Raw genomic sequence first — 26,961 nt, 5'->3', positions numbered from 1 at the left:
CCCCGGAGCACCTGCTGGTCTCCCTTCTCTCGCCTCGGCAGCCTTCTCCCAGGAGACATACAACATTAGACCACTTCCCACCCATCATTATGTTTTCTTCCTCTCTTTAAACCCCATGTTCTTACAGCCTCTGCTGAGTGTCTCTGGGGCCCGGGCCCAGGCCCAGGCCAGGCCATGAAGACATGGTCCCACCATCGCCTGACCACTATCACAACAAAAACATCTCAGCCTCGTCATTTCCCTCAAAGCCGCACCCAGTCCCCTTCCCTGTCCCCCACGGGAGAGTCACCTGAAACACGGCTCTTGTCACATATGGCTTAGACTTCAAGCTTGCAGGAGGGTAACATCCCCTGGTGCTGAGACCCCTCTGATGAGAGCTCACTGTGCTGTGCTCACAGGTGACTGCTGGCTGTTGGCGGCCATCGCCTCCCTCACCTTGAATGAAGAAATCCTGGCTCGAGTCATCCCCCTAAACCAGAGCTTCCAAGAAAACTATGCCGGGATCTTTCACTTCCAGGTAACTCGGTGGTTGGCCCAAGCCTCTCCCCACACTCCAGGTCCTGAGGGCTAGGAACAGGTCTTGAAAGCTAAGAATAGGTCCTAGGGCTACAAACAGGACTTGGGAGCTAGGAACAGGTCCTGGAAGATAGGAACAGGTCCTAGGGGTTAGGCTCAGGTCCTGGGGGCTAGGAACAGATCCTGGACTCTAGGAACAGGTCTGGGGACTAGGACCAGATCCCCTGGCTTGGCCAAGCTCATCGCCTCCCCCCGCCCGTGTTTGCAGATGACTACCACCAATGCTGTTCTCCAAGGACAGAGAGCAACAACAGAGAGCGGCCCAGCCTGCTCCTGACCCAGGACTCTATAAGGCTGGCAATGGGGGGCCCCTTGGGACAGGCAAGGAGGAAAGTAGAATAGCGTGCTTAGGAAGTAATTTCCAGGTGTTAAAAAAAAAAACAAATTTATTATTTGAGGTCTGTGACAAAATGTTCAGGGACTGCTCACTCTCCTCTCTTGACACTGATAAATGAGAAATAGTTTTAAAGGTGCAAGGTACAGGGCAGAGTGCGGCGAGGCCAGCATGGATTCAGAGGGAAGGACACGCGCCTCTGTCATTGACTTCTCACGAGCACTGGCCTCCCAGATGGGCTCAGGAAAGCTGCATCAGGCAGCCGATGCCCAGGTGGCCCCGGTGCCCGTCTCCCACCACAAACGGTTTTGTACAGGAAAAAAGGCCGAGGGGGCCAGATGCAGCTGAGGCTGGGGGGTCTCCCTGCTGCCACCAGCTGCTCCTCCAGGCACCCCATGCCACCCCTTTTTCTCCTCTGGTCCCCAGTTCTGGCAGTACGGCGAGTGGGTGGAGGTGGTAGTGGACGACCGGCTGCCCACCAAGGACGGGGAGCTGCTCTTTGTGCACTCTGCGGAGGGGAGTGAGTTCTGGAGCGCCCTGCTGGAGAAGGCATATGCCAAGTAAGTGAGGATGCCTTTCCCGGGACAGCCTGTCCCCAGCTGCCCTGGACTCTAGGGGAAAGAAAAAGGAACTATTCAGACTACTTTGAGTAGAAGACCTGTGCTATAGGACTACTTTGGCCTAAGTTGGGCTCAAGATTCAAGATCATACATGCAGGGGGCCTGGCCTCATTTTGCACTGACAAATGACCACAATGGCAATTTTAACCAAATGCACAGGATCAAATCATGATCCTGAGTGCTGGCTTTGAGAAAGACCTTGGCAGGTCAAATTACATTACTGTCAGATAAATCCAGCAAAGAATTTCTGCCAACGGGCAAAACCATCCATTGCAGAGGTATGAAAATTAGGGAAATTTACCAAGCACATATCATGTCTCTGATTAGAAATGATTTCCCATATTCTTCCCAGCTGTGTCCCACCCACATGGCCCAGAATCCAGTTGTCCAGTGCTCTACATGGCCCACTGTCAACAGAAAGGCCCTCGTCAGCCCCCAGCCCCAGAATGGCCTCATCCTGGCCACACTGCCGGGGCTCAGTCCATTAACATGGGCAGCTCTTAGGCATCGGGGATTTCTGTTCTCACAGCCCCTGCCAGGGAGGAGGGCCAGGCACGAGAGCTGGGCCCTGAGAGACACTTCTAAACCCCAGGGCACCCAGTTCCCCCAAACACGGCCTTCGGCTCCTGGAAAGTGCCTTCATTATTGAATTGTTGTCTTTTTCAAAGCTATAAATGCCAAACAGCTAACCGGCGTGCCTCCCCTTTCTTGTCACGAAGCAGGAAGAGTCAATATGGGAGGTTGGACCAGATAATCACCTAGGGGCTTCCAACTCTCAGGTTCTCTGAGATTTCTAAAAAGTCATTCAAAGTACCAGGGAAATGGTGACTATGGACATGTTAACTTGCCCTTGTGGACACCCTGAATTGGAGACAAAGGCAAGGAGAATCTGAGCAGAGAGTCCCTGGAGTGTCCAACAAAGGAGGCTCAAGAAGGGGATGTTGAGAGGCTGGAGTGTCACACCAGGTGGTGACATCATCTCGTCCTGCCCTATAGGATCAACGGGTGTTATGAAGCGTTGTCAGGGGGCGCCACCACAGAGGGCTTCGAGGACTTCACGGGAGGCATCTCTGAGTGGTACGAGTTGAGGAAGGCCCCGCCCAACCTGTTCAAGATCATCCAGAAGGCTCTGCAGAAAGGCTCGCTGCTGGGCTGCTCCATTGACGTGAGTGCCGGCCTCCCCACCCCCACCCCACGTCCGGTCTGCTCTGGCTGAAGTGAGTCTCCACAGTGCCCCAGGAAAGCCACCGCCCCAATTTACAGCATTAGCCCACCCCTGTCCACCTTATTGAGCAGCATCTGGGACCCAGGGGTTGCTAGGCAACAGCCAGGCATTTGGGGTACAACTGAAGGGGTGATGGTACCTCCAGCCCTTCCCTCTCCAGCCTGCTTTCCACCCTCAGCCTCCTGTGAGTCACCACCCCAGACCAGAGGCTCCCTTTGAGGCCCCTGGTCCCAAGGGAAGGACCCCTCATCTTCGAGGTCCGTGCCCAGAGCCCAGCAGCCTCCTCTCCACTGTTTCAGGTTTCATGGCCATGGGGAGACTTCAGAAGGCATGGAAAGCACCATGTCCGCATCCTGGCCTTACTGGCAAACCTCACCAGGGGAAGGGCGGTGGCCCCGAGGTCTGTCTTCAAGGAGCCTTCAGGCGAAGGCTGTGCTCCCTCCCCAGCCCTGTCTTACCCAGGACCTGCTCCCCGTGGGACAGAGAATGGAAACCCTGGCTCTTGGGGCCCATATCACTGTCCAACTGCAGGCAGGAATCCGCAGGATCTTTCTGCAGATCACATTGAGGCAAAAGACCCTTTGTACTCATGCCCATCTTCCAATTTAACAAGACAACCCATGCTGGGCCACCTGAGGCTGGCTGGTGTCTGGGCCCAGGCTCTTGCCAGCCCTCCTACCATGCGGTGCCCTAACACCGCCCTCCCCAACCTGCAGACATTTGTGAATGCTCCATGCACCTGTTCGTGAAGGCCCTTACTTGCCCAGAGGGTGATTGCGGTTAGCTTGTGCTCTGGTTGTCAGTGGCCGTTCAGCATCTGAGAGCAGTAGCAGGAGATGCTCCAGATGCAGGGATGCTCCGCGCTCCCCGAGGCCACGCCCCGCAATTGTGCACCCGGCATTCCAGCTGGGCTGGTCAGATCCGGATCCGAGCAAGCGAGCAAGAGAGGGAGGTATGGGGGGCAGGCAGGGCGTGACAGCCCGGGCTGATCATCCTTGCGTTTCCAGATCACCAACATTGCGGACTCAGAGGCTGTCACATTCCAGAAGCTGGTGAAGGGGCACGCGTACTCTGTCACCGGAGCCGAGGAGGTACTTCTCAGGGGTCTTTCTCTCCGTAACACGATGGCCTAAGCGCATTTTTGCCTGTGACTGACCGGCGTTCCCACAGCTGTTTCTGTAATAGGCCTGGCATTCCTGAAGTTCATTCAGCAAGGACTCCCGGGTCTGACTCTTCCGGCCTCTCCCGCAGCCTCGGGTCTGCAGGCGCGCGCTGCCCTCTGCTGGTCGCAGGGTGAGGCTGCAGGCGCTGCTGTCTTCCTTCGTTTTAGAACTACGTTCCTCTTCTGGACCAGCTAGAGATATATTGTAGAAAGGATACTTTTCGTCCTTACGGCATTTGACCGAACAAAAGGATTAGTGCCCGAATTGGTGTTCAAATCTGACTCTGCCTCTTGCCAGTTGTGTGGTCCCAGCAAGTTACTTAAACTCCGCCCCTTCCTTTCATCTTTAAGTTTAAAATAATATCCATTGCAAGGTTGTTGTGGTGATCCTATCAATATACATAAAGTGCTCAGCCTGTGCCTGAAACATTGTGTCTAAGTACACAACTGTACTTCCTTTTGTTGTTACGATTATTATAAATATTATTAAGCAGCCCCAGTTCACTGTTAATTGCAAAACCCAGACCAGACCTCAGGCTTTCTAATATGCCTCGTGGTTTTCTTTTTACCTGGAATTTTTGTTTTATTCTCCCCACTGCCCACACATACATCTTTGTATTTTGGGGGGAAAAAATGTCAAGTCTATAAAAAAGTTGAAAACACAGGACAGTAAACATGCAAATGCTATTGCCCTGAGTTCACCAATTATTGCCGTCCTGCCACATCTGTGGTGTCCCTCTTTGTGTGGGTACTCTTTTTTCCAAGCCGTTTGAAAGGAACCTGCCAATGTTACGACACTTCAGTTCTCTTCCATAATCTCAGTACACTCGTCAGGCCCAAGAAAATAAACACTAACTCAATAACATCATCTCATATATAGTCCATGTTTATATTTTCCCCAAAAGTATCCTTTACAGAGTGCCCACCCCATCCAGGATTCAATCAAGAGTCATGCATTTGCGTTCCTTTGACAGGTGCTAAGTTTCCCTGAGCTCCTATGACAGAAGTACATCATATAATAGTCCATTAAACTGAGGGTCAGAGGTGAAGTGTCAACGCAGAGCCTAGAATAAGTGCATTTGTGCCTCAGGCTCACAGCAGAGGCTGAAGAGCCCAGGTCCTCCACGGGGAGGGTCCTGGGAACCCTCAAAGCTGGACAGCAGGGAGGCTCTGCTGTTTTTGTGATTTTCCCCCTTTCCCCTTTTAACATGGACTCAACCCCCTCGGCTCATGCAGACAGAGGCTTTGGGCCAAGACCCTGCAGGTCTGATTTGAACACCACCGGCCTCCCCTCCTGCAGGTGGAGAGCAGAGGAAGCCTGCAGAAACTGATCCGCATCCGAAATCCCTGGGGAGAGGTGGAGTGGACCGGGAAGTGGAATGACAAGTGAGGGGGCGCAGCTGGGGCTGGGGGGTGCCTCCTGCCAGGAGACCCTGGGGAAGTGAAGGGAAGGCACGGCACACTGGCTGAGGAGTAAGCTCCGAGAGCACAGGCCGCCCGAGTGGGACCTGTGGGGCAGGTGGCCCCCTAAGACTTAACCAGTGCATTCCAGCCTTGTCATAAGGCCCAGCCCTTGTGGTGCTCATTCCTCTCATCCTTCATGCTTCATCCTTCCCTCACTACGATACACCTGTTATTGGACCATCAGGGGAAAAATACACCTTTCTTCTCCCAAGTACTTGTTCTCTTCCAAGGATGTAAACTTTGTGCCTAAGACCAGAGAAAAGCCTTAGCGCTTTCCAGGGCTTCCTGGTAGGCCTGTTTGTTATACCTGGGTCTAGGGTAGAATCTCCCGTGACCCTCCCCTCCTCTGCCAGGGCCAGCACCTACAGCGCTAACACCTCTCCCCGGCCCACTCCCATGACAGAGAGACCCCAGCCAGGGCCCCCAGACCAGCAGCAGCGGCCAGGACGAGCTGCTATTCCTTGATTTCAGCGGCCCCTTAAAGTTGCTGCCAGCCTCGCTCAGTTTGGGCAGTGATGCTCCTTAGTCTCTCTGATGGACTGTGTTCGTTTTCTGGACTCTTCTTTGCTACAGTCTTCCCCAATGACACGTCCTCTCACCTTGCCCCCTGCACCTCTTAGCCACGTGTGCATCCCTTCCCTGCCTTTCTGGGGTCTGGGCCCTCAAAATGAGACAGAGTATCCCTGGTCCTCAGTTTGGGGGAGGAGTCATCACCCTACAGTAGTTTCTAATGCCCCGCCCGTGACTTGGTTTTCCAGCTGCCCAAACTGGAACACTGTTGACCCAGAGGAGAGGGAACGGCTGACCCTGAGGCAGGAAGATGGAGAATTCTGGTAAGATTATTAGAGGCTTCGGGGGAAAAGCTGTCTGCCCCTGATCCCTACTAGAAAATTAGTGAGAGTATTGTGTCCCGGGGGCATGGGATTGGGGTTTTGTTGTTGTTTTAAATCACTGTAAGACCCTGAACAAAAACGTTCTCAGAGCTCTTCAATTTGTCCATCTCCACCATGGGATTTTTTTTTTTTTTTTTTTTTTTTTTCTGAAGCTGAAAACAGGGAGAGACAGCCAGACAGACTCCCACATGCGCCCGACCGGGATCCACCCGGCACGCCCACCAGGGGGCGACGCTCTGCCCACCAGGGGGCAATGCTCTGCCCCTCTGGAGGGTCGCTCTGCCGAGACCAGAGCCACTCTAGCGCCTGAGGCAGAGGCCAAGGAGCCATCCCCAGCGCCCGGGCCATCTTTGCTCCAATGGAGCCTTGGCTGCGGGAGGGGAGGAGAGAGACAGAGAGGAAGGAGGGGGGGGTGGAGAAGCAAATGGGCGCTTCTATGTGCCCTGGCCGGGAATTGAACCTGGGTCCCCCGCACGCCAGGCCGACGCTCTACCGCTGAGCCAACCGGCCAGGGCCTCCACCATGGGATTTGAGAGCTGAGCAGCATCCTTGCTCCTTAGCGCAGTGGACCCACGCATGCGTGTGTGGGTGCTGCTGTGGAGCGCCTCCCTCTGTAGACTACCTGCCATTTACCAAACCAGTGCCCGTATGTTGTCTCATTTCACTCTCGGGGCTCCCATGTTTACAGAGGAGGGTTCTGAGCTTCAGAGAGATTTAAGTAACTCACTCAAAGTCACCCAGCTAGCAAGTGGCAGCACCAGGACTGGACTCTGTGCCTCCCGATTGCGGGTCTGGTGACCGGTTCAGCCCCGTACCGTCTCCGGGCTGCTCTGCCCGGCCTTGGTCAAGGCTCCTCGGTCTGCCCTCTTGTAACCTGGATGCCCGTGTCCCTGCTTTGCCAGGATGTCTTTCGGTGACTTCCTGAGGCACTATTCACGCCTGGAGATCTGCAACCTGACCCCGGACACCCTCACCAGTGATTCCTACAAGAAGTGGAAACTCACCAAGATGGATGGGAACTGGAGGCGGGGCTCCACAGCCGGGGGCTGCAGGAACTACCCGAGTAAGGCCCTGCCCTGAGGGGCTGCAGCCCAGCCCAGCAGCCCAGGGGAGGTAGCGCCTACCCACTGGGGCCCTCTGCCTGCCATCTCCCTGAGCCTCCATCTCAACACCACTGTTTTCTCAGCCCCTCCACCTCCTGTACTCACCTGCCTCCCCACACAGGCTGCACCCAAGTCTGCTGTCCCATGGCCCCCCGCCATACCCACGGAGGCAGTGCTCAGTTCTTCTTCCCGCCCTGGGCCCCTTTATCCACCTGGGCCCAAGCAGGGGAACCGCAGCCCCTGGGCCTCCGCATGTCCAGGCCCTGGCTGTTGCCCAGCAACCCTAGCGCCAAATTCAGCCCATGGCAAATGCTGACGGGCCCTGCTCAGATCATAGTGAAGGTTTATTTCTCCTCTGGTCCATCCTCCATTGCCTCCCTGACTCTGGATGGCCCTGGGGGTCGCAGCTCTAACCACCCTGTTCCCGGGTGACCACAATCTCCGATCTTTGAGACTAGCCGGCCTGGGGCAAACGAGAGGGAGCTACAAGGGGAGTTTCTAATTTAGGTCCCATGAGATTCAGAGAAGTGCAGGCCATCCTCTGTCCACAGCTCACTGCGGCCTCTTCCCACCCTGCGAAGCTGCTGACCAGTCCGCATCTCGACTCCACCTTCCTCCACCCCAGGGTCGCCCCCGGCTCCCTCCTCCCCTCCCCACCCCCAGAGACAAGGCCTCCTCCCCCTGCCGCCAGCTCCGGCTGGGCTCCTGTGTCCCCAGTGACGGACCCCAGCCCCTCTCTGGCCTCAGATACGTTCTGGATGAACCCTCAGTACCTGGTCAAGCTGGAGGAGGAGGACGAGGACCAGGAGGACGGGGAGAGCGGCTGCACCTTCCTGGTCGGTCTCATCCAGAAGCACCGGCGGCGGCAGCGGAAGATGGGCGAGGACATGCACACCATCGGCTTTGGCATCTATGAGGTGAGGGAGGGGCCGCCATCCCTTCCAGCGTCCCTCCCTCAGCCCGCCAGCCAGGACACCCCCAGAGGCAGAGCTGGAGAAGGGACCCCAGACAGGGAGTGTGGCCAAGGAACACAGAACAGGGAGGTCCCTGCAGTAGCACTGTGTCACCGGGAGGTCCCAAGCCCTTGGCTGGACCTCTACAGCCCACTGCCCCCCCCCAGGCCTGGCACTCTCGTTGGCCCACCAATGTCTAAACAACAGAGACAAGTTGAGCTGAGAGCAGGGTACCCTGGACCACATCAGGAAATGTCGTGAGGACAGGAACTGAGCCAGCTGTGCCGTGGGGCAGAGCCCAGCACAGGTGCTGGCCTGGACAGGGAAAAATGGGTCCCAGCTGGCTGGGGCCCTGTTCCCACACAGACACGCACTCTGCCCGCGTGCCCTCCTTTCTCCGCACCCCTTAGAGCAAAGCCTAGCTCGGCATAGTTTGAGGACAGCCACATGATGGTCACCTCCCTCTGGGGAGTGTGTGGGGGGCAGAGACAATAGACTGACCCAACATGCTGGGCCCCAGATGTCCCTCCCCCACTCCTCTCTGCAGCAGAGAACAGAGCTTCGCATAACCTTGGGTGTGCAGAGGGAGAAATGGGGACAAGGAAGACTTCCGAGCGGCTGGAGAGGGTGCACTTGGCCGTGACTGGTGAACCCAGTGATGCTGGAGCGGCTCTCGAGGCTCATCTCCTCCCAGCTTTGCATCTAGAGAGGCCACCCAGCAGCCTGAAAACAGCCACGAGGGGAGGGGGGTTCACACCATGGAAATGAGCATCTACCAGGGCTTCCGCCCTCCCCCAAGTGCCGGGGTGCCTGCACAGCACTCACAGGAAAAGCCTCTGAGAAGAACCTGTATGCTCATTGGCCCCATTATAGAGATAAGGAAGCTGAGGGCAGAAAGAGGAAATGACTTTCCCAGGGATATACAGACTGGATGTGGCCAACAGAAGCCTCGAACTGAGGCCACTGGCGCCCAGGCCAGAGTGTGCCCACCTGGCTGGGCGGCTTCCTCCTACAGCAGGGCCGTGGGGTCCAGGGTGGGAGTGGGTGTAGGCTTTGCAATGGCCAGCTGGGTGATCTTAGACAGGTCACTTCAAAGCTCCATGACTCCGTTTTATGCTCTATACATTGGGAATGATCAGGGCTTATCCACCGTATTGCCCAGTCCATTGCCCTGGACACTTTAAGTTCCTTGGGAAATGATTACCGTGTTGATTTAGTTAATATCGCTGAAGCTACAGAGAAAAGGGATACCAAAGGCAACAGTCACAATGGCGGCATTCTGCCCACATCCTTGTCCCAGAATCAGAATTAAGCATGTACTCCTTTATCTTTGCAGGTTCCGGAGGAGGTACGTCTGAGGGGTGTCAGCCCCTGTTCCCGGGGCTCAGGTTTGCCAGCATGTAAAGGCTTAGACTGTCAGCTCGGGGTCTTGTGACACGTGGGCAAGGGCTGGTGGCTGGGAAGGATGAGTCCCGGCCATTCCAGGCCCTGGCGAGCTTGCTCAGATCCTAGATCCCGCTGGTGCGAGCTCCGGGCAGGGTATCTCCCCGAGGCCTGGCGAAGGTCATGTGCCATTTAGTGCTGGGTGGACAGTCTGTGGTCCCGGGACCACAGAAGGCTCTTCGCTGAGTCCTGCAGTGCTGTTAAAACAGGCGAGCCCTGGACCCAGTTCTCAGCTCTGCCATCTGAACCAGATTCCTGCCATGTGGACACTAAATGTCCCCGAGAGTCCCTTAGAGAAAGGGACATCTCAGCAGAGTTGGCTGAATGTGGGCCCCTGTCGCATGTGCCTCTGGGTTTGTTGCTTTGGTAGAAAGTTGGCTCTTTACCTCAATGATGCAGAGTTGTCCCTGTCATCCTCTTATCTCTATGCATGACAATGACATTGATGTGGAGCTCTTCCCGCCCTCCACTCGCACTTGTTTCTGTTTGTTCATCAGTTGATGGGACAGACCAACATCCACCTCAGCAGAAACTTCTTCCTGACTCACCGAGCAAGGGAGCGGTCGGACACCTTCATCAACCTGCGGGAGGTGCTCAACCGCTTCAAGCTGCCCCCCGGGGAGTACATCATCGTGCCTTCCACCTTCGAGCCCAACAAGGACGGGGACTTCTGTGTCCGGGTCTTTTCTGAGAAGAAAGCTGACTACCAGTAGGTCCTTTTGCCTCTTGTTCCTCCCCACCCACCCCTTCTTGTTCCTGTCGCTAGCCTGTCCCACACAGAGCTTTTACTCTCTGAACGTCAGTATCTTTTTCTGTGATACCTGCCTGCTTCGAAGGGTTAGCGTGGGGGTTTGCTCTATGGGAGAACTTTTAGTGCTGTCCTCAGGAAAGCAAAGGAAATAGCTACTCAGAATATGTTTTGTTAGAAACGGGAGCCAATGGCAGAACCAAATTTCATTGAATGATCACATTATTTTCCATGTAATGATCTATATTAGACCATCTGTGAACAGTCCCATCATTTGGAGAAAGCTGGGAAGCTTCAACCCCTTCCACTCTCCTGCTTCCCAGGGTGAGATTCCTACCATGACGGGGCATCTCCGAGTCCTCAAAGGTGTCTGACTTCATTGTCCCAGGATGTTAATTCTGATTCCAACTGTCAGCACCTACAGGTCCTTATCCTTTCTTCTTTGAAGCACTGGGACTTCTGACAGGACTCTTGGGGGCCTCAATTAAGATCCCAGAGGGCCTAAGGAAGACCTTCCTAAGCTTTAGTACCCCCTCTATGGAGCAGAAGGACCAGCCCGCACACAGGATGGTGCACGTGATAAACTAACCACAGCCCCAGGTCCAAGTGGAATCACACACAGGCCTCCCTCTCCAGCCCTAAGGACAAGTAGGCAACATGTACATTGCATGGTTCTCAGTGTGAAAAATGTATGAGGCCCCAGGGTGTTTTTGAATGGAACTGAAAAGTGACTCCTACAAGCCAGGTAATGAAGTGAGCTGTCGGTAGTACCAGCACAGTGCTGCAGGGGGCGCTGTGCTGGCTGATGACCAAAACCCAGCAAACACACAAAGAAATCTCTGACTCCCCAAGTTGTTTGGCCATGACTCTTTCTAGGATAATTTCCTCCCTGACTTCTGCTACACAGGGGACATGAGGGAAACTAGGGACGCAGAGAAGTCCATTCTGCCCGCCCCACGCTGGACCTCACACCATACTGCTATTTTAGCTCTGATGTCTGCAACCTGTGCTTCACCCCCCACATCCCTTCCAGTAACACACGATTTCCTTCTGTTTCCAGAGTTGTTGATGATGAGATCGAGGGCAACCCTGACGAGGTACTTGGAGCTCCTTGAATTCACTGACTTGTCCGGGACCACCCCGGGAACAGAGGAGCAAAAGTCATCCCCAGGGTTTAGGAGGCGCCCGGGACTCCGTGCTGGAGACTAAGGACACAGCCTCAGGGCGAGTGAGCCCGTGTGCACGTGGGGTATTGGGTAGGATGGGCCACAGGTCCTGTGCTGACTGGTATAAATATCTCTCCACCCCCCTCTCTGGGCATCGGTTTTCTCTATAAAATCAAAGTGCTGGGTGCCCAGATTTCTGAGGTCACCCAGGCATTGTGACTCAGTAATCAATCCTGAAGGGCTGTGACAGACACGACTCAGGAATCTCAGGCGGGGCTCAGTCACAGCAAGTCCAAAGTCGAGGGAGGCAAACCCCACAAACAGAGGAGGGAGCTCTTACCACTGTCCCAGAACCCAAAGGGCCTTGGGCCTTGCTGACGCCCCAGCTGCTGAAGCCCAGTGCTTGTCCTGTGTCCTCCTCAAGAGACTGCATGGTTTCAAAGGTCCTCATGGGCTGTGCTCACCAGCCACTGTCAAAATCCTTCCAGAACATTCCAGCCAGTCTTCCGCTTCTGAATCCCCATTAGAGATCATGGAAGGCCATGTTGGTTGAATGTTAGAGAAGCCACATATGTGAGAAATTAGAGAACTCCTTCCCATGTAGTTTATCTTCCCTCTCATGGACTTGAACCAGGAAAAAGAAATGTTTATGAAGTCTGTACACTTTCCTTTCCCTCAATCCCAGAAACCTGACTGTTCAGGCCCACAAGTGAGGTGGAGAAGGGGGCTGTGATGGGCGGGGGGCTGCCCCAGAGAAGGGCAGGCCCCTGCCTGTCACCCGCTTCTGATCTGTGGTCTGTCACTTGTGTCTCGCCTCCCAGATCGATGTCAGCGAGGACGACATTGATGCTGGTTTCAGGAAGCTGTTTGCCCAGCTGGCTGGGGAGGTAGGTGCTCCCAGATCTCTCTGTAACACACCCTGGTTGATACAAAGGGAGAGATGGTTTTGTCCTCAAGGGGATTTCAGTTTAAAGGGGAGATGAAACAGACTGAACAGAAGCCGAGAGAAATCGCAAATGGGACTCTGGCCCACGTCCTCCCCAAGTCTCCTGCCAGTCCCGGGCCCTTCTCTTTTCATGGTCAGCTCTGGCTCTGCTTCTCCTGCCTTAGGATTCTTGGCCTCACCCTATTTCTTTCTGTTCCATTCAACCTTAGACATGAAACTCAACCCAGTCCTTGATTTCCACAATACTTGGGGAAATGGAAGGGTTTTAAATTTTGAGAATGCAAGCAACTTAAAACACAGTATTAGACTTCCCTGTTCTTTAAAAAAAGAAAAAGAAAAAGAAAGATCTCAGCCATTTAGGCCTCAGTTGGCTACAAAGTTATTCCGCCCACCTTGCTCTTAAACTATGGGGCTCCTCCCGCAGTTATACAATGTATAGGAATGATACAATGTACTGGAGTGAATAGAGACCCGGGACAACTTCTGAGAAGCCCTGGTGTAAGGGGCCACAGAGAAAGTATTGGGCCCGTTGTTAGGACAGCTGGTTCTAACCAGCTCTGCAGAAAGCCAGATCTGACTTTTGAAGGGTGAGGAAAGCATGCTGGTGGGAGGGATGGTGTGAGAGAACTAAGCCAAGACCACAAACGTGGGGAGAGTGGAGAATTTATTCTTTATATTCTCTCCTGCAAAGTCCTGTTGGATGAACTCTAGCTGGTGTGCATTATACATGAAGACACTGTGTCTAGACCACAGGGTCTGGGGACAGCAGCAGCGTCTCCTGGGGGCCTTGAATTTGTTAGAAATGCATATGCACAGACACCTCCCCCCCCAACCAGACTTGCTGAGTGCATGGCACACAGAGCTTGGCCGGAGCGGGCATCCAGTACACACAGCAGCTCCGTGCACCATGCGGCCCAGGGGCTGATATGATGCTCTGGTTGCATGTCCACAGGATGCAGAGATCTCTGCCTTTGAGTTGCAGACAATCCTGAGGAGAGTTCTCGCCAAGCGTAAGTATCCTCTCCTTGCAAATCCCTCATCCTGCTCCTTCCCCTGCAGCCGGGAGGGAACATGGGAGTCCTTCCCTTGCCACATCTCAGCTGCTGTGGCTGAACCATCTAGCCCTCCTCCCCCGTGAATGCCACCCACCACTGCCACCGCCACCACCAAAGAATTGGATGAAAGAAGTTCTATGTGATGTGCTTTTCAAAAGAATAGAGGTTCCCGAAGTCTAGACGTCAAAGTCACATCCAGGTTTCCATTGCATACTAGCTCTGTGATCTAAGCCAAGTCATAGAACCTTCCTGACTTTGTTTCCTTACCTGCAGGATAGTCATGTTACTACTTCCCTCTTAAGGATGGCTGGGCCTTTTATGAGCTAACATGTAGAACTGCCTAGCACAAAGCCTGTACCCCAGAAATGGTGGCTATTATAATGAGTAATGGTAAGAAAAGGTTGAGTCACCCCAGAAGATGAGAGCCGGGAAGCATCCCCATGTCCCTGTGTGCCCTGGCTGTACTTAGTAGGAAATCCTTAAGAGGGTGATGACACCTATCTCTCAATAGCCAAAATGGACAAAGAAACAGACCATTGTATACTCAAACCAAGGGAATGACATTAAAAAGCTTCATCTCCCAAATCTGTGTTTAAATGAGCCTAATCTGACCCACTCCTCACCGGGAGAAATGTCACTTCAGTTGAGCCAATGGACCAGGCAAGTGACGTCACAGCTCCAAAAATGACAGCTCTGGGCCCAGATAGTGGGGCTCCCACAGAGAATGAACAAAACTGGGCAGAGAGAGGAGAAGTCGCTGGAGATCCGTGCTTCTCATGGCCGTTCAGCGTGGAATCATTTCTAAAGCAGAAGATAACAGAGGATTGATTGCTCATCTCTTGCTGTTAAAGACCACAAGGGGGAGACACACACACACGTGTGTATGCATGCTCACATACGTACACACTTACATGTACACATGCATACATACATGCGTACACACACACACGACAGATATATTTTTGCCCCTCAGACTGTCCGAAGAGCTGCCTCTGATGGAGAGCAGTTCACCAAGCAGGGTTTGTACAAGGTCAGAAGTTACAAGCCTGGCTCAGAAACAAACCGGTGTGCTGTCCTGTCCTGATATCAGCCCTGCGGCCATCTCTAGAAGTCCCAGACTTCACAGGCGGCCTCCGGACTAACCCCAGAAGACAGAGCAAGTCCTCTTGGGGCTGAAAGGGGTCCAGGACCAGCGAGGTCTCCCGGACCAGTGGGCATAGCCCCTGTGCACCTCTCAGGTGCCATAGATAACTGGGTAACTGGTTCCTGCCCTGCAGGCACCAAATGGCTGTTAGCACTCCTATAAGGCACAGAGCTCCCACCAAGGCATTGGCATGGCCAGCCCCCGGCAGGGCTTCTCCCAAGCAGGCCCTCCCTGGCCCTTGCCCTCCCTCCTCCAATCTGGAGTGCAAACAAGAGGTGGCGTTTGCCCCCGAGGCTGCCAGGCACAAGTGAGGTCACAGGGGTCTTCAGCTGTGTGACTGGCAGAGCCCGAGCTGACTAAAGCCTCACTGTTTCCCTGTTGATGGAGGGTGGGGGTGGGCAGACTTGGGTTCAACTGCTCTCTGCTACCTCCGTGCTTGAGCTTGGTGCCCTCCCCCCTGCTCCCTGGCAATGCCTGCCTGCCCACGGGCCCCACACACAGCCTCCTGCCTATACCCGAGAAGGAGTCGGGCCCCAGACTGGCAGCTTTGACACGGGTCAGGTTATAACCTCTACAAGCACATGCTAAAAAGGGTGGGCTTCTCCCGAAGTCTATGGGAGGCAGACTCACATTGTGACAAGGATCTTACCACAACCTGCTGGACACCAATGAGACAGGACTCACTTGGGAGAGAACAGTGTCTCCGGTCATCAGGTGTCTCACCCAGTGGGGACACAGCTCCATCAGTGCCTGCAGTCAGTTGAAGGGAGCCTCTTCTGCTGGGTCCTAGCCTCGATGGACTCACCTGCCCCCACTTTTCATTTCCCTGCCTGATAACCACAGGTGATTTTGCACCCCAGAACACTTAAAGACAGTCATTTATTACCCTTTTACTTACAGCTAGTGCTCGACTTAAGACCACAATTGGTTCTGGCAGACCGGTTGTAACACGATTTGGTCGTAAGTTGAGTAGGCTATATGTACAGTACTGTGAAATGATGTTATAAAAATCTTTAAGTCATATTTTATCATAATTTTCTTTCATTATTGTTATATATCATAATTTTCTTTGTTCATTTTATGCCATTTGTATCATCTCTACATCATTTTGTTTCTTATTTTTACATTCGTCAGGTTTAAGTAAAACACTGCATTACCAGTACAACTGGTTTAATATTTGCAAAGACAATTTCCTCTTGGTAGACATCTTGGGAGGGGTCCGATGAAAAATATCCAAGACTCAAAACACAAATTGCTGTACCGAGTCTGGGATAACAGTTGAAATGGTGCACGCAGAGATGGTAGTGCTGCCGGATGCTGGTCCGCACTGTCATAGGACCAGCTGGGCAACGCTTGCACTGCCAGATGTGGAGCAGTCGTGGCTAGCGATTGTGGTCATAAAGTCGAATGGTCGTAAGTTGCATAGGTCGTAAGTCGATCAATATTTGTATTTTGAAAGCACTTAAAAAATCCCTGTTCATCCACGATGAGTGTGACACCACTGCACTGTCCCAGTACCGTAGCCAGTAGCCAGATATGGCTCTTTAAAATAATTTAAGTGGCTACCATATCAAAAGGTGCAGACATTACCCTGCCATCATCATAGAAAGTGCTTTTGTATAGTGCGGCTCTGGAAGTCTTTCCTGTGACACTTCCCTTGTCTCCTAGGCCAAGACATCAAGTCAGATGGCTTCAGCATTGAGACCTGCAAAATCATGGTTGACATGCTGGATGTATCCTTTAACGTGCTCCAGCGAACACAGGCCGGGGGTGGGAACTTCACCCTGCCGAGGTTCAGACACACTGCCCTCCAGAAAGTCCAGGGCTGACCTCCCTTCCTAGGGAACATGTGTCGCTTCAGATGAGAGAGAGCCACATGGCACACGCCCTGGTTACCTGCATGGGCTTGGAGGGCAGCTCAGCCCGCGATCCTGGGGCTGGAGCAGGAAATTCTGACAGCAAGCCCACCATTCTCTGCCCTAAGCAGCTTGGATTTGTTCCCTGGGTGACAGTTTCCACTGCTTCCCATAGGACAATACAGTTGACCCTCCTACATAGTCGAAAATCCTTGTATACTTTTGACTATCCCAAAATTTAACTACAAATGGCCTACTGTTGACCGGAAGCCTTAGTGATAATATAAACAGTTGATTAACATATTTTGTCTGTTATATGTGTTCTAGACTATATTCTTACAGAAAGGTAAGCTAGAGAAAATGTTATTAAGAAAATCATATAAGAGAAAATACATATATAGTATTGTACGTATTTATTGAAAACGTTCCACATATAAATGAACCTACACAATTCAAATCCATGTTGGTCAAAGGTCAACTGCATTCCCTAAACTACGGTTTTCTGATACGAATCTGTTTCCTCTGGCCACGAAAAGGCCTCTTAGAAATGCACCCAATGATACTCCACAAATTGGCAAGCCACTGGGGGTCACCTGAAGCCCTCTCTCTGCGTGTCATCCGGCAGTTCCTTTTTAGCAGGATCTGGGGTCCCCACGGCACGCAGGGTCTCTGGGAGCAGGAGGGCTCTCTCTGGCCCTCCCGCCCACCCTTAGCCGAGGCCCTGCAGCGGGCGCTCCCTGCGGCTACCAGAACATCCCGTGGCAGGGGCCGGCCAGCGGCACTGCGCCTGCGCTAGCTCAGACCGCGGGAGCTTTCCTTGACCAAAGTCAGTCCGACGGGAGCGGGAAGCTGGGCCTGAAGGAGTTCTACATTCTCTGGACAAAGATTCAGAAGTACCAAGTAAGACCCAGGAGGGCCCGACGGCACCGGCGGGGATCAGTGCCCAGGGTCCGATGCAGCAGCTCTTTGGGAGGGAGAGGAGCACTTACAGGGGTGGGCCTTCATCACCATGGCGCTCAGAGTGAAGACAGGGCCCAGCAAATGCCAAGAGAACAAGACAAGAGACTTGGCAAGTTAAGCAATCTGCTCCTTGCCTTCATCGTATGGACCAGAATTGGAGTCATTTGAACAGCTTGAGTGTAAACATACATAAGACAATAACATGCGTCCACGGTAGCTGGCTAGTTGATGTAGATGGGCAGATTTACAAACCAGCTCACACAGAGAGGCCAAGTACTATATCAACTATTGAAGGTGATTAGCTATATGGTGATTCTTCCAAGGCTAAACCAGAAACACGGGGCTGGAAAGATTCCATCCCAGCTCGGCAGAAGGTCACAGAGGTAGCCCACCACCTGCCTTGCTTTGGAGTCATAGGTTCTCATAACTATTTCACGTGTTCCAGAAAATTTACCGGGAAATCGATGTGGACAGGTCTGGTACCATGAACTCCTATGAGATGAGGAAAGCACTAGAAGAAGCAGGTAAGGCTTTGCCACTGTGTTCTCTTCTGTCTTACCTATAGAGTGTGTGACACACACAATAAGATACAGAGTGCAGCAAGTAGGTGCTGGTTCAGAGGACAAACACGTTCTCTTCATTCACTATTGGCCGTGGCAAAGACCCCGAATGACTGGCTCCAATAAGATATCTTTTTCTCACTGAACAATCCAAGTTCAAGAAATTCAAGAAGATGGTGTCTTCTGCTGCCAGAGACCCAGCTTTTTCTGTCACGTTGTGTCACCAGCCCTTAGAATGTCGTCCTTGTCCAGGGGACCTAGGACGGGTTGATGAAGGAGCAGGGAGAAAGGGGCTCCTTACCTTTAAGGGCACACGTCACTCTGCACACGTGCCACTGCCAGAGCTGAGTCACAGGCCTCCAATGGCTGCAAGGGGTGCTGGGAGATGCAGCCTTGATTCTAGGCAGCCCACATCCATCAGAAATTCTATTACTATGGAAAAAGAAAGAAATAATATTAGTTGTTCATGAATAGTTTATACATCCAAAAAGGATCTAGTCTCCAAGATGATGCAAGGAAAGCAAGGAGAACACGGGTGGTTTGTCACCTGCAGCGGTGAGACCACAGAAATGGGAACAGACAGGACAAGTCTTCCATGTTGGCCAGTAAGGAGCCAGGCAGGGTGAAAGGGGACAGTTTGGAAACAATGGCAAAAGGCCCTGGCTTTACAAAATAAATCAGCCTCACAGGAGAGCAGCCAAGGGGCAAAAGCAGTCTATATCTGTCATTTAAACTGCCACAGCGGTTCTAGAACCCGTGACCCGAGCTCCAGGGTAGTCTCACCCTTAGCAACTGGTTTGCCTGTTCATTTGTCTTCAGGCTTCAAGCTACCCTGCCAACTCCACCAGGTCATCGTGGCTCGCTTTGCGGATGACGATCTCATCATCGATTTCGATAATTTTGTTCGGTGTCTGATTCGACTGGAAACACTTTTCAGTAAGTGGCTGTCTGGGGAAGACCTCTCGGTCCTCTTGGTTGCAGGAACCAGAGGCATGCCTGTCCGGTTGAAAATGGGGATCCTTCCTCTTTAATTTGGGGAGGCGGGGAGGGAAGAAATAATTGCTTGTGCCATTTAATGAACCAGCCACCCGACAGGGGGATGAGATAATGTGACCCCTGCAGCAGCTCACTCATTTGTGACATCCTGCTCTTCTTCCTCCACAGGGATATTTAAGCAGCTGGACACCGAAAATACTGGAACGATAGCGCTCGACCTTATCTCTGTAAGTCAGCAGCTCACACCGCCTTCACTCCTGCGGGGACAGGAGGGCTGCTACTTGGGTGACAGAGACCTGTGGGTTTACTGACATCCTCTGAAACTCTTTTGGTCTATTGGGGATAGGCCCATCGATGGTTCTAAGATCCCATGACGTGTTTTTATGTGGAGTCTTTTCCCAGCTGAGTCCGAGAAAACATTCCTGGTCCCCTCTCCCAGGAGCTCGGCTGAGTATAGCGCAGGGTTAAGATATGAAGACAGTGGCCGCCGACCCCCTTAGAAACACACACTGCTAATTACCAAACACAGGAGATGCTGTGCACAGAAGGAAACCCCTGGGGTGAAATGCAAGTGGGTTTGGGGAAGATCTGGCATTCTTTCAAACAGGTCTTCTTTAAAAAGCTTCTGAGAAAATTGCTTTCCTCTCTTTCTTCCCCCTTTGAAATAAAACTAACAATAGTAAAGAAGCTCGCCTTATGGGGCTCACATATCTGGAAGCCCAGCAGTGCCCACTTCTGAAATGCTTATTAATCCAAATTATATTGGATGCCAGTTCCACAGTTCCACACAAAGGAAAGTGGAGAATGCTCTCTTGTCATCCTGCTGATAGAAAGTTCTCCCACATCAAAGAAAGGAGCGAGCTAGGGAACCCTTTCATTATCCGCCTGCTTCGGACTGCGCTTCCTCTGTCCTCGGGGAACTGCACTTGGAGCAGCAGCACAGGCGACAAAGGGCTGGGCCAGGTGGCAGTGCTGGGGCGGGGGGGGGGGGGTGAGTATCTATTATCTAAGTTAAGTGCCTCTAGCCAATTGGAAATATACTTTAACTGGTTACAAGTAACAGGAACTTGCTTGATACTGTGTAGCCTAGGAGTAAAGGCAATACAATTGTGACATAAACGTGCCATCTGGTAAGTTCTGGAAACTCTAGCCCCTTTATCATCCTTGTGGGAAATCCTATTCCTCCTCAGCTCCCACCAGTACATGATGGCTGGCCACCTCCATCCACCCTCCCATTGCCTCGGACAAACATCTTACCCACTGACCTTCCCTCCTGTTCTGAGCCTCCCCTTTCACAGGTCCCTAGCGATCCCACACTTGAGTCTTTGCTAAGGACGAACAACGTCCAGCAGTCCCTCTCAGTCTGCAGTGATTTTCAGCCTTGGCTGCAGGTGACATCACCTGGCCAACTTTGCCAAAGTCCTGCTGTCCAGGCCAACCCAATCCAAATCGGACTTGAAGCTCCCAGATTACTCCATGGAAGAACCAAGGTTGGAAACCACTAGCTTAAGGGATACCCATACCCCAAACTAACTTCTGATGAGATGAATCAGAGAATGAGGATGATAAAGTGTGAGTTTCACATTTCACGCATCTCAGTCAACCCCAAATGCAAGTCATGACCACCTGATTCCAGTAACAGCTTTTCACTAACCTGGAAAAACCTAGACTCTAGAAATCAGGTAGAGGCCCTGGCTGGTTGGCTCAGTGGTAGAGCATTGGCATGGTATGCAGGAGTCCCAGGTTCGATTCCCAGCCAAGGCACACAGGAAAAGCACCCATCTGCTTCTCCACCCCTCCCCCTCTCCTTTCTATCTCTCTCTTCCCCTCCCACAGCCAAGGCTCCATTGGAGCAAAGTTGGCCCGGGCGCTGAGGATGGCTCTGTGGCCTCTGCCTCAGGCACTAGAATGGCTCTGGTTGCAACGGAGCAGTGGCCCAGATGGGCAGAGCATCTTCCCCTGGGCCACTGGGCATGCCGGGTGGATCCCGGTCAGGCGCATACAGGAATCTGTCTCTCTGCCTCCCCGCTTCTCACTTGAAAAATACAAAAAATAATAATAATAATAGAAATCAGGTAGAAAAAATGTGAGTTAGCACAATTATGTCTTAACCCTTGCTCAGCTTTTCAGGTTCAATAGGTCCTTCAAAATAAGCCTTTAATTTTAAAAATAGTCACTGACCTGATTTATTTTTTCCTTCCTCCCAGTGGCTCTGTTTTTCAGTACTTTGAAGTTATAACTAATCTGCCTGAAGACTTCTCCTGAAAGAAAATCGTCCACGGACTAAGCTTACACAGAGAAACATTTTATATGGGCCTTGAATATGGGAACATTTACTCAAACCAATGGTTGTAGCTGAAAATTTGAAATAGTAAAATATTTGCATATCATTAGACTAAATGCCACTTAACCCTCAAGGAGCTCAAAGGAAGCTTTGAATCTATAAATAGTATACACTTTTTACTTTACACAGGGTCCTATTTAGAACAATATTAAATTAGGAAGAAAAAAAAAACACAAGGAGGTATTTAACAGCTGAGCAAACATTCAGCTAATCTCGAAGGACACAAGGTCCCTGCTGGGAATGTTAAAAGCAACTTCAAGTTGAAAGATGCAGCTGTGGCAATTACGACAGAACAGCTCCGGGCTCACATTTTTTCTTGAATAAAATTGAAAACAGGGTCATGAAGTAGTCTTGTCAAGGCATCTGAAGGAGTCAGGTGAGCATGCTCACCTGTCACCCGGGTTCAACAAGAGACAGGCTTTCTAGACTACTGATTGGTTAACAGTAAATCTGAAATCGGGGTCCTTGCGTATGTCTGGCCTTATGCACCAAGCGTTATGAACACTGAAGGGCTCCTCTCGGTCAGCAGAACCAGTGCTCAGGAGCCAGGCATCCAGTTTGCAAACCAGCTGTGATGAAGCCATTTGTCACAACAAGCCATTTGTCACCTGCCTCTTACTCACCGAACGTGGCCACCTCCAGCGCTTCTACATGGAGTTGGGGGGACATGGTGCAGGAGTTCCTATAAAAACAACAGCTTGTTCCTTGGCTTTACCTTGGGAGTATACTAACATTATAGAAATACTGCCTTGTTGCCTTATCTTCTGCCTACAGTACTGTTCAATAAAGGAGTCCCCTGCCACCTGCATGGCGTGCTGTCCTTCCTCGAGGGGCCCTGGCCAGGCACCCCTGTGGCAGCCTGTTTCCTCTTTAACAAGGCACCTCTGAATTCCCATACTGAGAGGAAAAGGCGTCTGGCCCACCATTTCAATGTGCATGTTTATAAAAAAAACAATTCAGGAGCTCTGATAATTGACCTTAGAATGGGTGTAGTGCTAACTTCCACTGCTTCTGTCTCTCTTAAGGAGGTACAGGCATTTTATCTGCTTTGCCTGCCCTTTAAACCTGACTTTGGTTGGCTCCCCCTGGTGGGAGCTGAGGAGGCACGCAGATACATCACTGGGCATCCTGGAGGAGTGACAGGAAATAGGAAGGCTGTAGTGTGACTTGCAATAGGGAAATACTAGCTCCTATCCAGGGAAAGATGGGAAGATGGGCATCCCAAATTCAACTCGTGAGCTCAGTTCTTCCTTTCTGCCATGTGGTGTTTGAGGGCCCAGGAGACCGTGGATAGGAATGAAGTGATGACTATGAATGTGACCATGAATATGAACATGTGGTAATCCCCGGGGGATGTGACTTCCTCCCATTCAGCAGCAGTGTGAGGACAGTTAGACATTCGCAGTGGACAAAGGAAGTGCGGCCAGGGGACCAGGGAGGGGAGGACGGTGACCAAAGTGGTTGGAAAAAATTAGACAAGATTGTCACAAAGAAATATGCCCCACTGTTAACAGTGGTCTCTCCCCCGATGCCTTCAGAACTTTTCCTGTACTTTTAAGTGTTTCTGCAAGGAGCTTTGAAATAAGGATACTCTGATAATCAAATAAGTAAAAAACCAAAATGAGAGACCAAAAGCAAATGGTGTTCAAACTTTAGTACTAAACACAGAAAAGCAAGGTGACGTTTTCCTAGCTTTCACACCCGCCCTTTCATACATTTGTGCACGTCTCTAATTACTAAGTACCTTCACTACGGTGTTTAGGGTGGTTCTCCTCAACTGGGCGACGTGCACAGAGGCAGCAGTACCGAAGTCCATTCCAGGTTAGGAAAACAAGCCTCAGTGTGGTGAGTGCCCCAGGCATGGTCATATGATGGACGTGTGGGTGCCCCAGCCCAGGACTGCAACCCTGTGGTATGAGTCAGCTATTGCGGCAATAACATATTAGCACAAACTAAGAAGCTTGAAAAACACCCATTACCACACAGATCTCTAGGTGAGGAGTCCAGTACCTGTCTTATCAGATGAACTCGTCCCTTCCTGGAGACTCAAGGAGGATGCTTCCAGGCACACTCAGGTTGGCTGAGCGCAGTTCCCTGGGGCTATAGGGCTGACATCCCCATTCCCTTGCTGGGTGTAGGCCAGGAACTGCTTTCAGTGTCCACATGCAGTGGGGCATGACCCCCTCCATTGTCACAGCCAGCGATGGCAGGCTGAGCCCTTCTCAGCCCTGAGATCACTGGAGTCTCCTTCTGCCTCATCCCTCCTGTTCTGAAGGACTCGTGTGACTACTGGATCCACCAGGGTAACCTGGATACTCTCCCTATTTTAAGGTCAGTTGGTTAGTAAAGTTGATTAAATCTGTAAAGTCCCTCACGACAGCACGTAGCATTTGATTGAAGGACAATGTGTCCCAGTCAGCACGGGCCACACTGCCGCAGGCTTGATGGTTTGAACGGGCATTTATTTCTGGCAGTTCTGTAGACCAGAAGCCCAAGATCAAGGTGCCACCAGACTCGGGGTCTGGTGAGGACTCTCTCCTGGCTTGCAGGGGGCAGTTTTCTTGTAGCCTTGCATGGAGGAGGGAGGGGTAGCTCTGAATCCGCCTCAGGTAAGGACACTGACCCATCATGGGCCCCATGCTCATGATCTCATGTAAACCCACCCCCACCCAAGACCCCACCTCTAAACACCGGTGCCCTGGGGGCTAGGGCTTCAACATGAATTTTAGGGGGACACAAACATTCAGTCTATACTATAGCACCACCAGGGGACAGGAATTGTGTGTGTGGGGAGGGATCTATAGAATTCTACCATACACATCTGACGTTTATTAGTTCACATCCCTATTCCTCCATTACTCTGAAAGCCATGGATGTTTCATCTTTCATCTTTTCTTGCTAGAATAGTTACTCATAAAAATGGATAAGGAAAAGTGGCCATTAGTTTTTTTCATTTGTATCTTCTATTCAGTAAAACAAAATGGGTTCCAAAACAATTCACAAACTTGGTAACGTACTAAAACAGTGTGGAGACTGTAAGTTTCCATCCCATAAATTAATGTATATAACTATGAAGAAACGCAAAACAAATGACACAAACAGTGTATTCTATCACCATGGTCTCTAAGATCTTAAAAAAAACACACCACAATTCTGTATCAAAGACCATTACAAAACTCATGAATTGCAAAACTAAGGACTTTCTGTAAGAAAAGAAATATTTCCTACATTGAGTCACATGGCTGATAAGAAATCTTATTTCTCAACTGGGTAAGAGATCTCAATGGTTTGTGAACCTTGAACAAGGCCATTTGTGTATAATATGAAAAATGAAAACCAGAAAAGAGCTTAGCGTCAAAAAGTTTAATTTTATTACAATTGTTTTTAAACAGCTATGATCTTGACAAATATTATGGGTAAGTGTATAACAAGTCTAATTTCTGAGATACAAAAGGCAATAAATATAGAATCCAATTCAGCCTAAAAATAAGATTCCAAATTCATTTATCCATAGTGTAGCTTGGTTTCAATATTTCAAATATATGTATAATTCTTAAAATGCTACAGGAAGTCATACAATAAGGTCCCTGCTCAATGACTGCCAACTAACCATTCTGCACGGACAATGCACAAGTGTGCAGCGCCTTCGACCCATCATGCGTGGCCTGAGGGCCTACTGGTGCCGGGGGACAGAGGTGGCACCGTGATGGCAATGATCCTTTCTAGTGGGAAGACAAGTGCAGGGGCAGGTGCGGAAACACTCCAACCAGGCAGGGCATGAAGCTGGTTTCCCAGGTGCCCAACAATGGTCCTGTTTCTTGCAGAAAGCAGATTGTCACTGTGCCTCTTTCTGAGTGCCACCTGGAACCCTCTTCGCCTGGTGCAGTGAAGTCAGCTAATTTAGAAGCTCCTGAATGTGCTGAACGTCCCCCACTGACAGTGACGTCTTCATCCTTCATTCTCTCCAGAGCACATTCTTCATGGCCTTCAAGTGACATTGTCATTAAAGAGTCTGGTCAAAGTTGTGCCCACAACAATCATTTTACTTCTTCTGAGTGATAACAGATTAATTCTTCATTGACTACAATTCTATAAAGTGTCAGGCCAAGCTCCTCTGTCTTGGTTTAATTCTTGGGTATAGCTGTAAGAGAGTTTATAAAATATTTACATATGTACAAACACGGGGGAGTATAACAAAATCTCAAAAATTATTTGGGGGCAGGGGACTGATGGGACAGGAAAGAAATTAAGGGAAAGACTCCTTCAGCCCATGATGCAGCCAGCGCTGCCTGAGGACACAGATTCTCATTCAGCAACTCTCCTGATCAGCTCTCCTGCAAGGACACTCAAAAGCCATAGGGTCCCTAACAGGGACACTACCAGGTGCAGAGCCACAGAAATCCAGATGCTCCGAGCATGAACCCCTTCTGCCCAGCTTGCTGAACTGCAAACTATGTCTAGCAAGCAACACAGGCTGCTTAAGGTCACTGCAATGCGCTGTACTTCCACAGGCAAATCTCCCCTCTCGAGGGAAGCGGTAAGAGATCCAAGTCTCTTTCAACCTGATTCACAGTGGATGTAACACTGTGTCATGGGACTGGGGCTGTCAGGACAAAATGCCACAGACTACCAGTCTACAGATTTAAGGAAGGATAAGTGTAGTTGCTTTGTTTAAGACTGTGGGTTTGTGTTTTCCATAACAAGAGCTGGAGGGGAGGGGTGGACGTGAAAGTCACAAGATCTCCAGTCCTGAAGCCAAGAGCAAGTCCAACTAGTAACTCAACTGGCAAACTGAAACCCTCCTCCCCCCACCCCTCTTCTCACAAAGGGAAAAAGGTTTTACTAAAAGAAGGCAGTCAGACCTCCAGCCAAAACTGAAAAATTTACTGGAGGATCAATGTTATATAAAGCAGTGGTCGCCCTGGCCGGTTGGCTCAGCGGTAGAGCGTCGGCCTAGCGTGCGGAGGACCCAGGTTCGATTCCCGGCCAGGGCACACAGGAGAGGCGCCCATTTGCTTCTCCACCCCTCCGCCACGCTTTCCTCTCTGTCTCTCTCTTCCCCTCCCGCAGCCGGGGCTCCATTGGAGCGGGGATGGCCCCGCGCTGGGGATGGCTCTGTGGCCTCTGCCTCAGGCACTAGAGTGGCTCTGGTCGCAACATGGCGACGCCCAGGATGGGCAGAGTGTCGCCCCTGGTGGGCGTGCCGGGTGGATCCCGGTCGGGCGCATGTGGAGTCTGTCTGACTGTCTCTCCCCGTTTCTAGCTTCAGAAAAATGAAAAAAAATAAAAATGAATAAAGCAGTGGTCCCCAACCTTTTTTGGGCCACAGACCGGTTTAATGTCAGAAAATATTTTCACAGACCAGCCTTTAGGGTGGGACGGATAAATGTATCACGTGACCAAGACAAGCGTC

The 26,961-nt window shown here is 51.5% G+C and overlaps 2 protein-coding genes across 5 annotated transcripts in view; one reads left to right on the top strand and one right to left on the bottom strand.

The window, feature by feature from the left end:
* CAPN2 (calpain 2) overlaps nt 1-22,354 on the top strand; it is a 46,283-nt gene extending 23,929 nt beyond the window's left edge. The window contains exons 3-21 of the mRNA XM_066237589.1: nt 399-517; nt 1,337-1,470; nt 2,527-2,695; nt 3,763-3,846; nt 5,218-5,303; nt 6,140-6,214; nt 7,177-7,337; nt 8,125-8,294; nt 9,667-9,678; nt 10,271-10,482; nt 11,582-11,618; nt 12,509-12,574; nt 13,586-13,643; nt 16,501-16,565; nt 17,520-17,588; nt 18,094-18,172; nt 19,028-19,144; nt 19,373-19,431; nt 21,412-22,354. Of these exons, the coding sequence (XP_066093686.1) occupies nt 399-517; nt 1,337-1,470; nt 2,527-2,695; nt 3,763-3,846; nt 5,218-5,303; nt 6,140-6,214; nt 7,177-7,337; nt 8,125-8,294; nt 9,667-9,678; nt 10,271-10,482; nt 11,582-11,618; nt 12,509-12,574; nt 13,586-13,643; nt 16,501-16,565; nt 17,520-17,588; nt 18,094-18,172; nt 19,028-19,144; nt 19,373-19,431; nt 21,412-21,435 (1,796 nt within the window). The 3' untranslated portion in view covers nt 21,436-22,354. The remainder of the gene's footprint in view (nt 1-398; nt 518-1,336; nt 1,471-2,526; nt 2,696-3,762; nt 3,847-5,217; nt 5,304-6,139; nt 6,215-7,176; nt 7,338-8,124; nt 8,295-9,666; nt 9,679-10,270; nt 10,483-11,581; nt 11,619-12,508; nt 12,575-13,585; nt 13,644-16,500; nt 16,566-17,519; nt 17,589-18,093; nt 18,173-19,027; nt 19,145-19,372; nt 19,432-21,411) is intronic.
* A 2,542-nt stretch (nt 22,355-24,896) lies between these two features.
* Nucleotides 24,897-26,961, bottom strand: part of TP53BP2 (tumor protein p53 binding protein 2) — a 50,925-nt gene continuing 48,860 nt past the window's right edge. For all 4 annotated transcript variants that reach the window (XM_066237569.1, XM_066237578.1, XM_066237570.1 and 1 more), the window contains one exon: nt 24,897-25,689. In XM_066237569.1, coding sequence (XP_066093666.1) covers nt 25,648-25,689 — 42 coding nt within the window. In that variant the 3' untranslated portion in view covers nt 24,897-25,647. The remainder of the gene's footprint in view (nt 25,690-26,961) is intronic.

The sequence above is a fragment of the Saccopteryx bilineata genome, chromosome 1 (genome assembly GCF_036850765.1).
Source record: "Saccopteryx bilineata isolate mSacBil1 chromosome 1, mSacBil1_pri_phased_curated, whole genome shotgun sequence".
NCBI classification, from domain to species: domain Eukaryota; kingdom Metazoa; phylum Chordata; class Mammalia; order Chiroptera; family Emballonuridae; genus Saccopteryx; species Saccopteryx bilineata.
The sequence above is the reverse complement of the archived record's forward strand: the minus strand, read 5'-3'. Positions and strand labels throughout refer to the sequence as shown.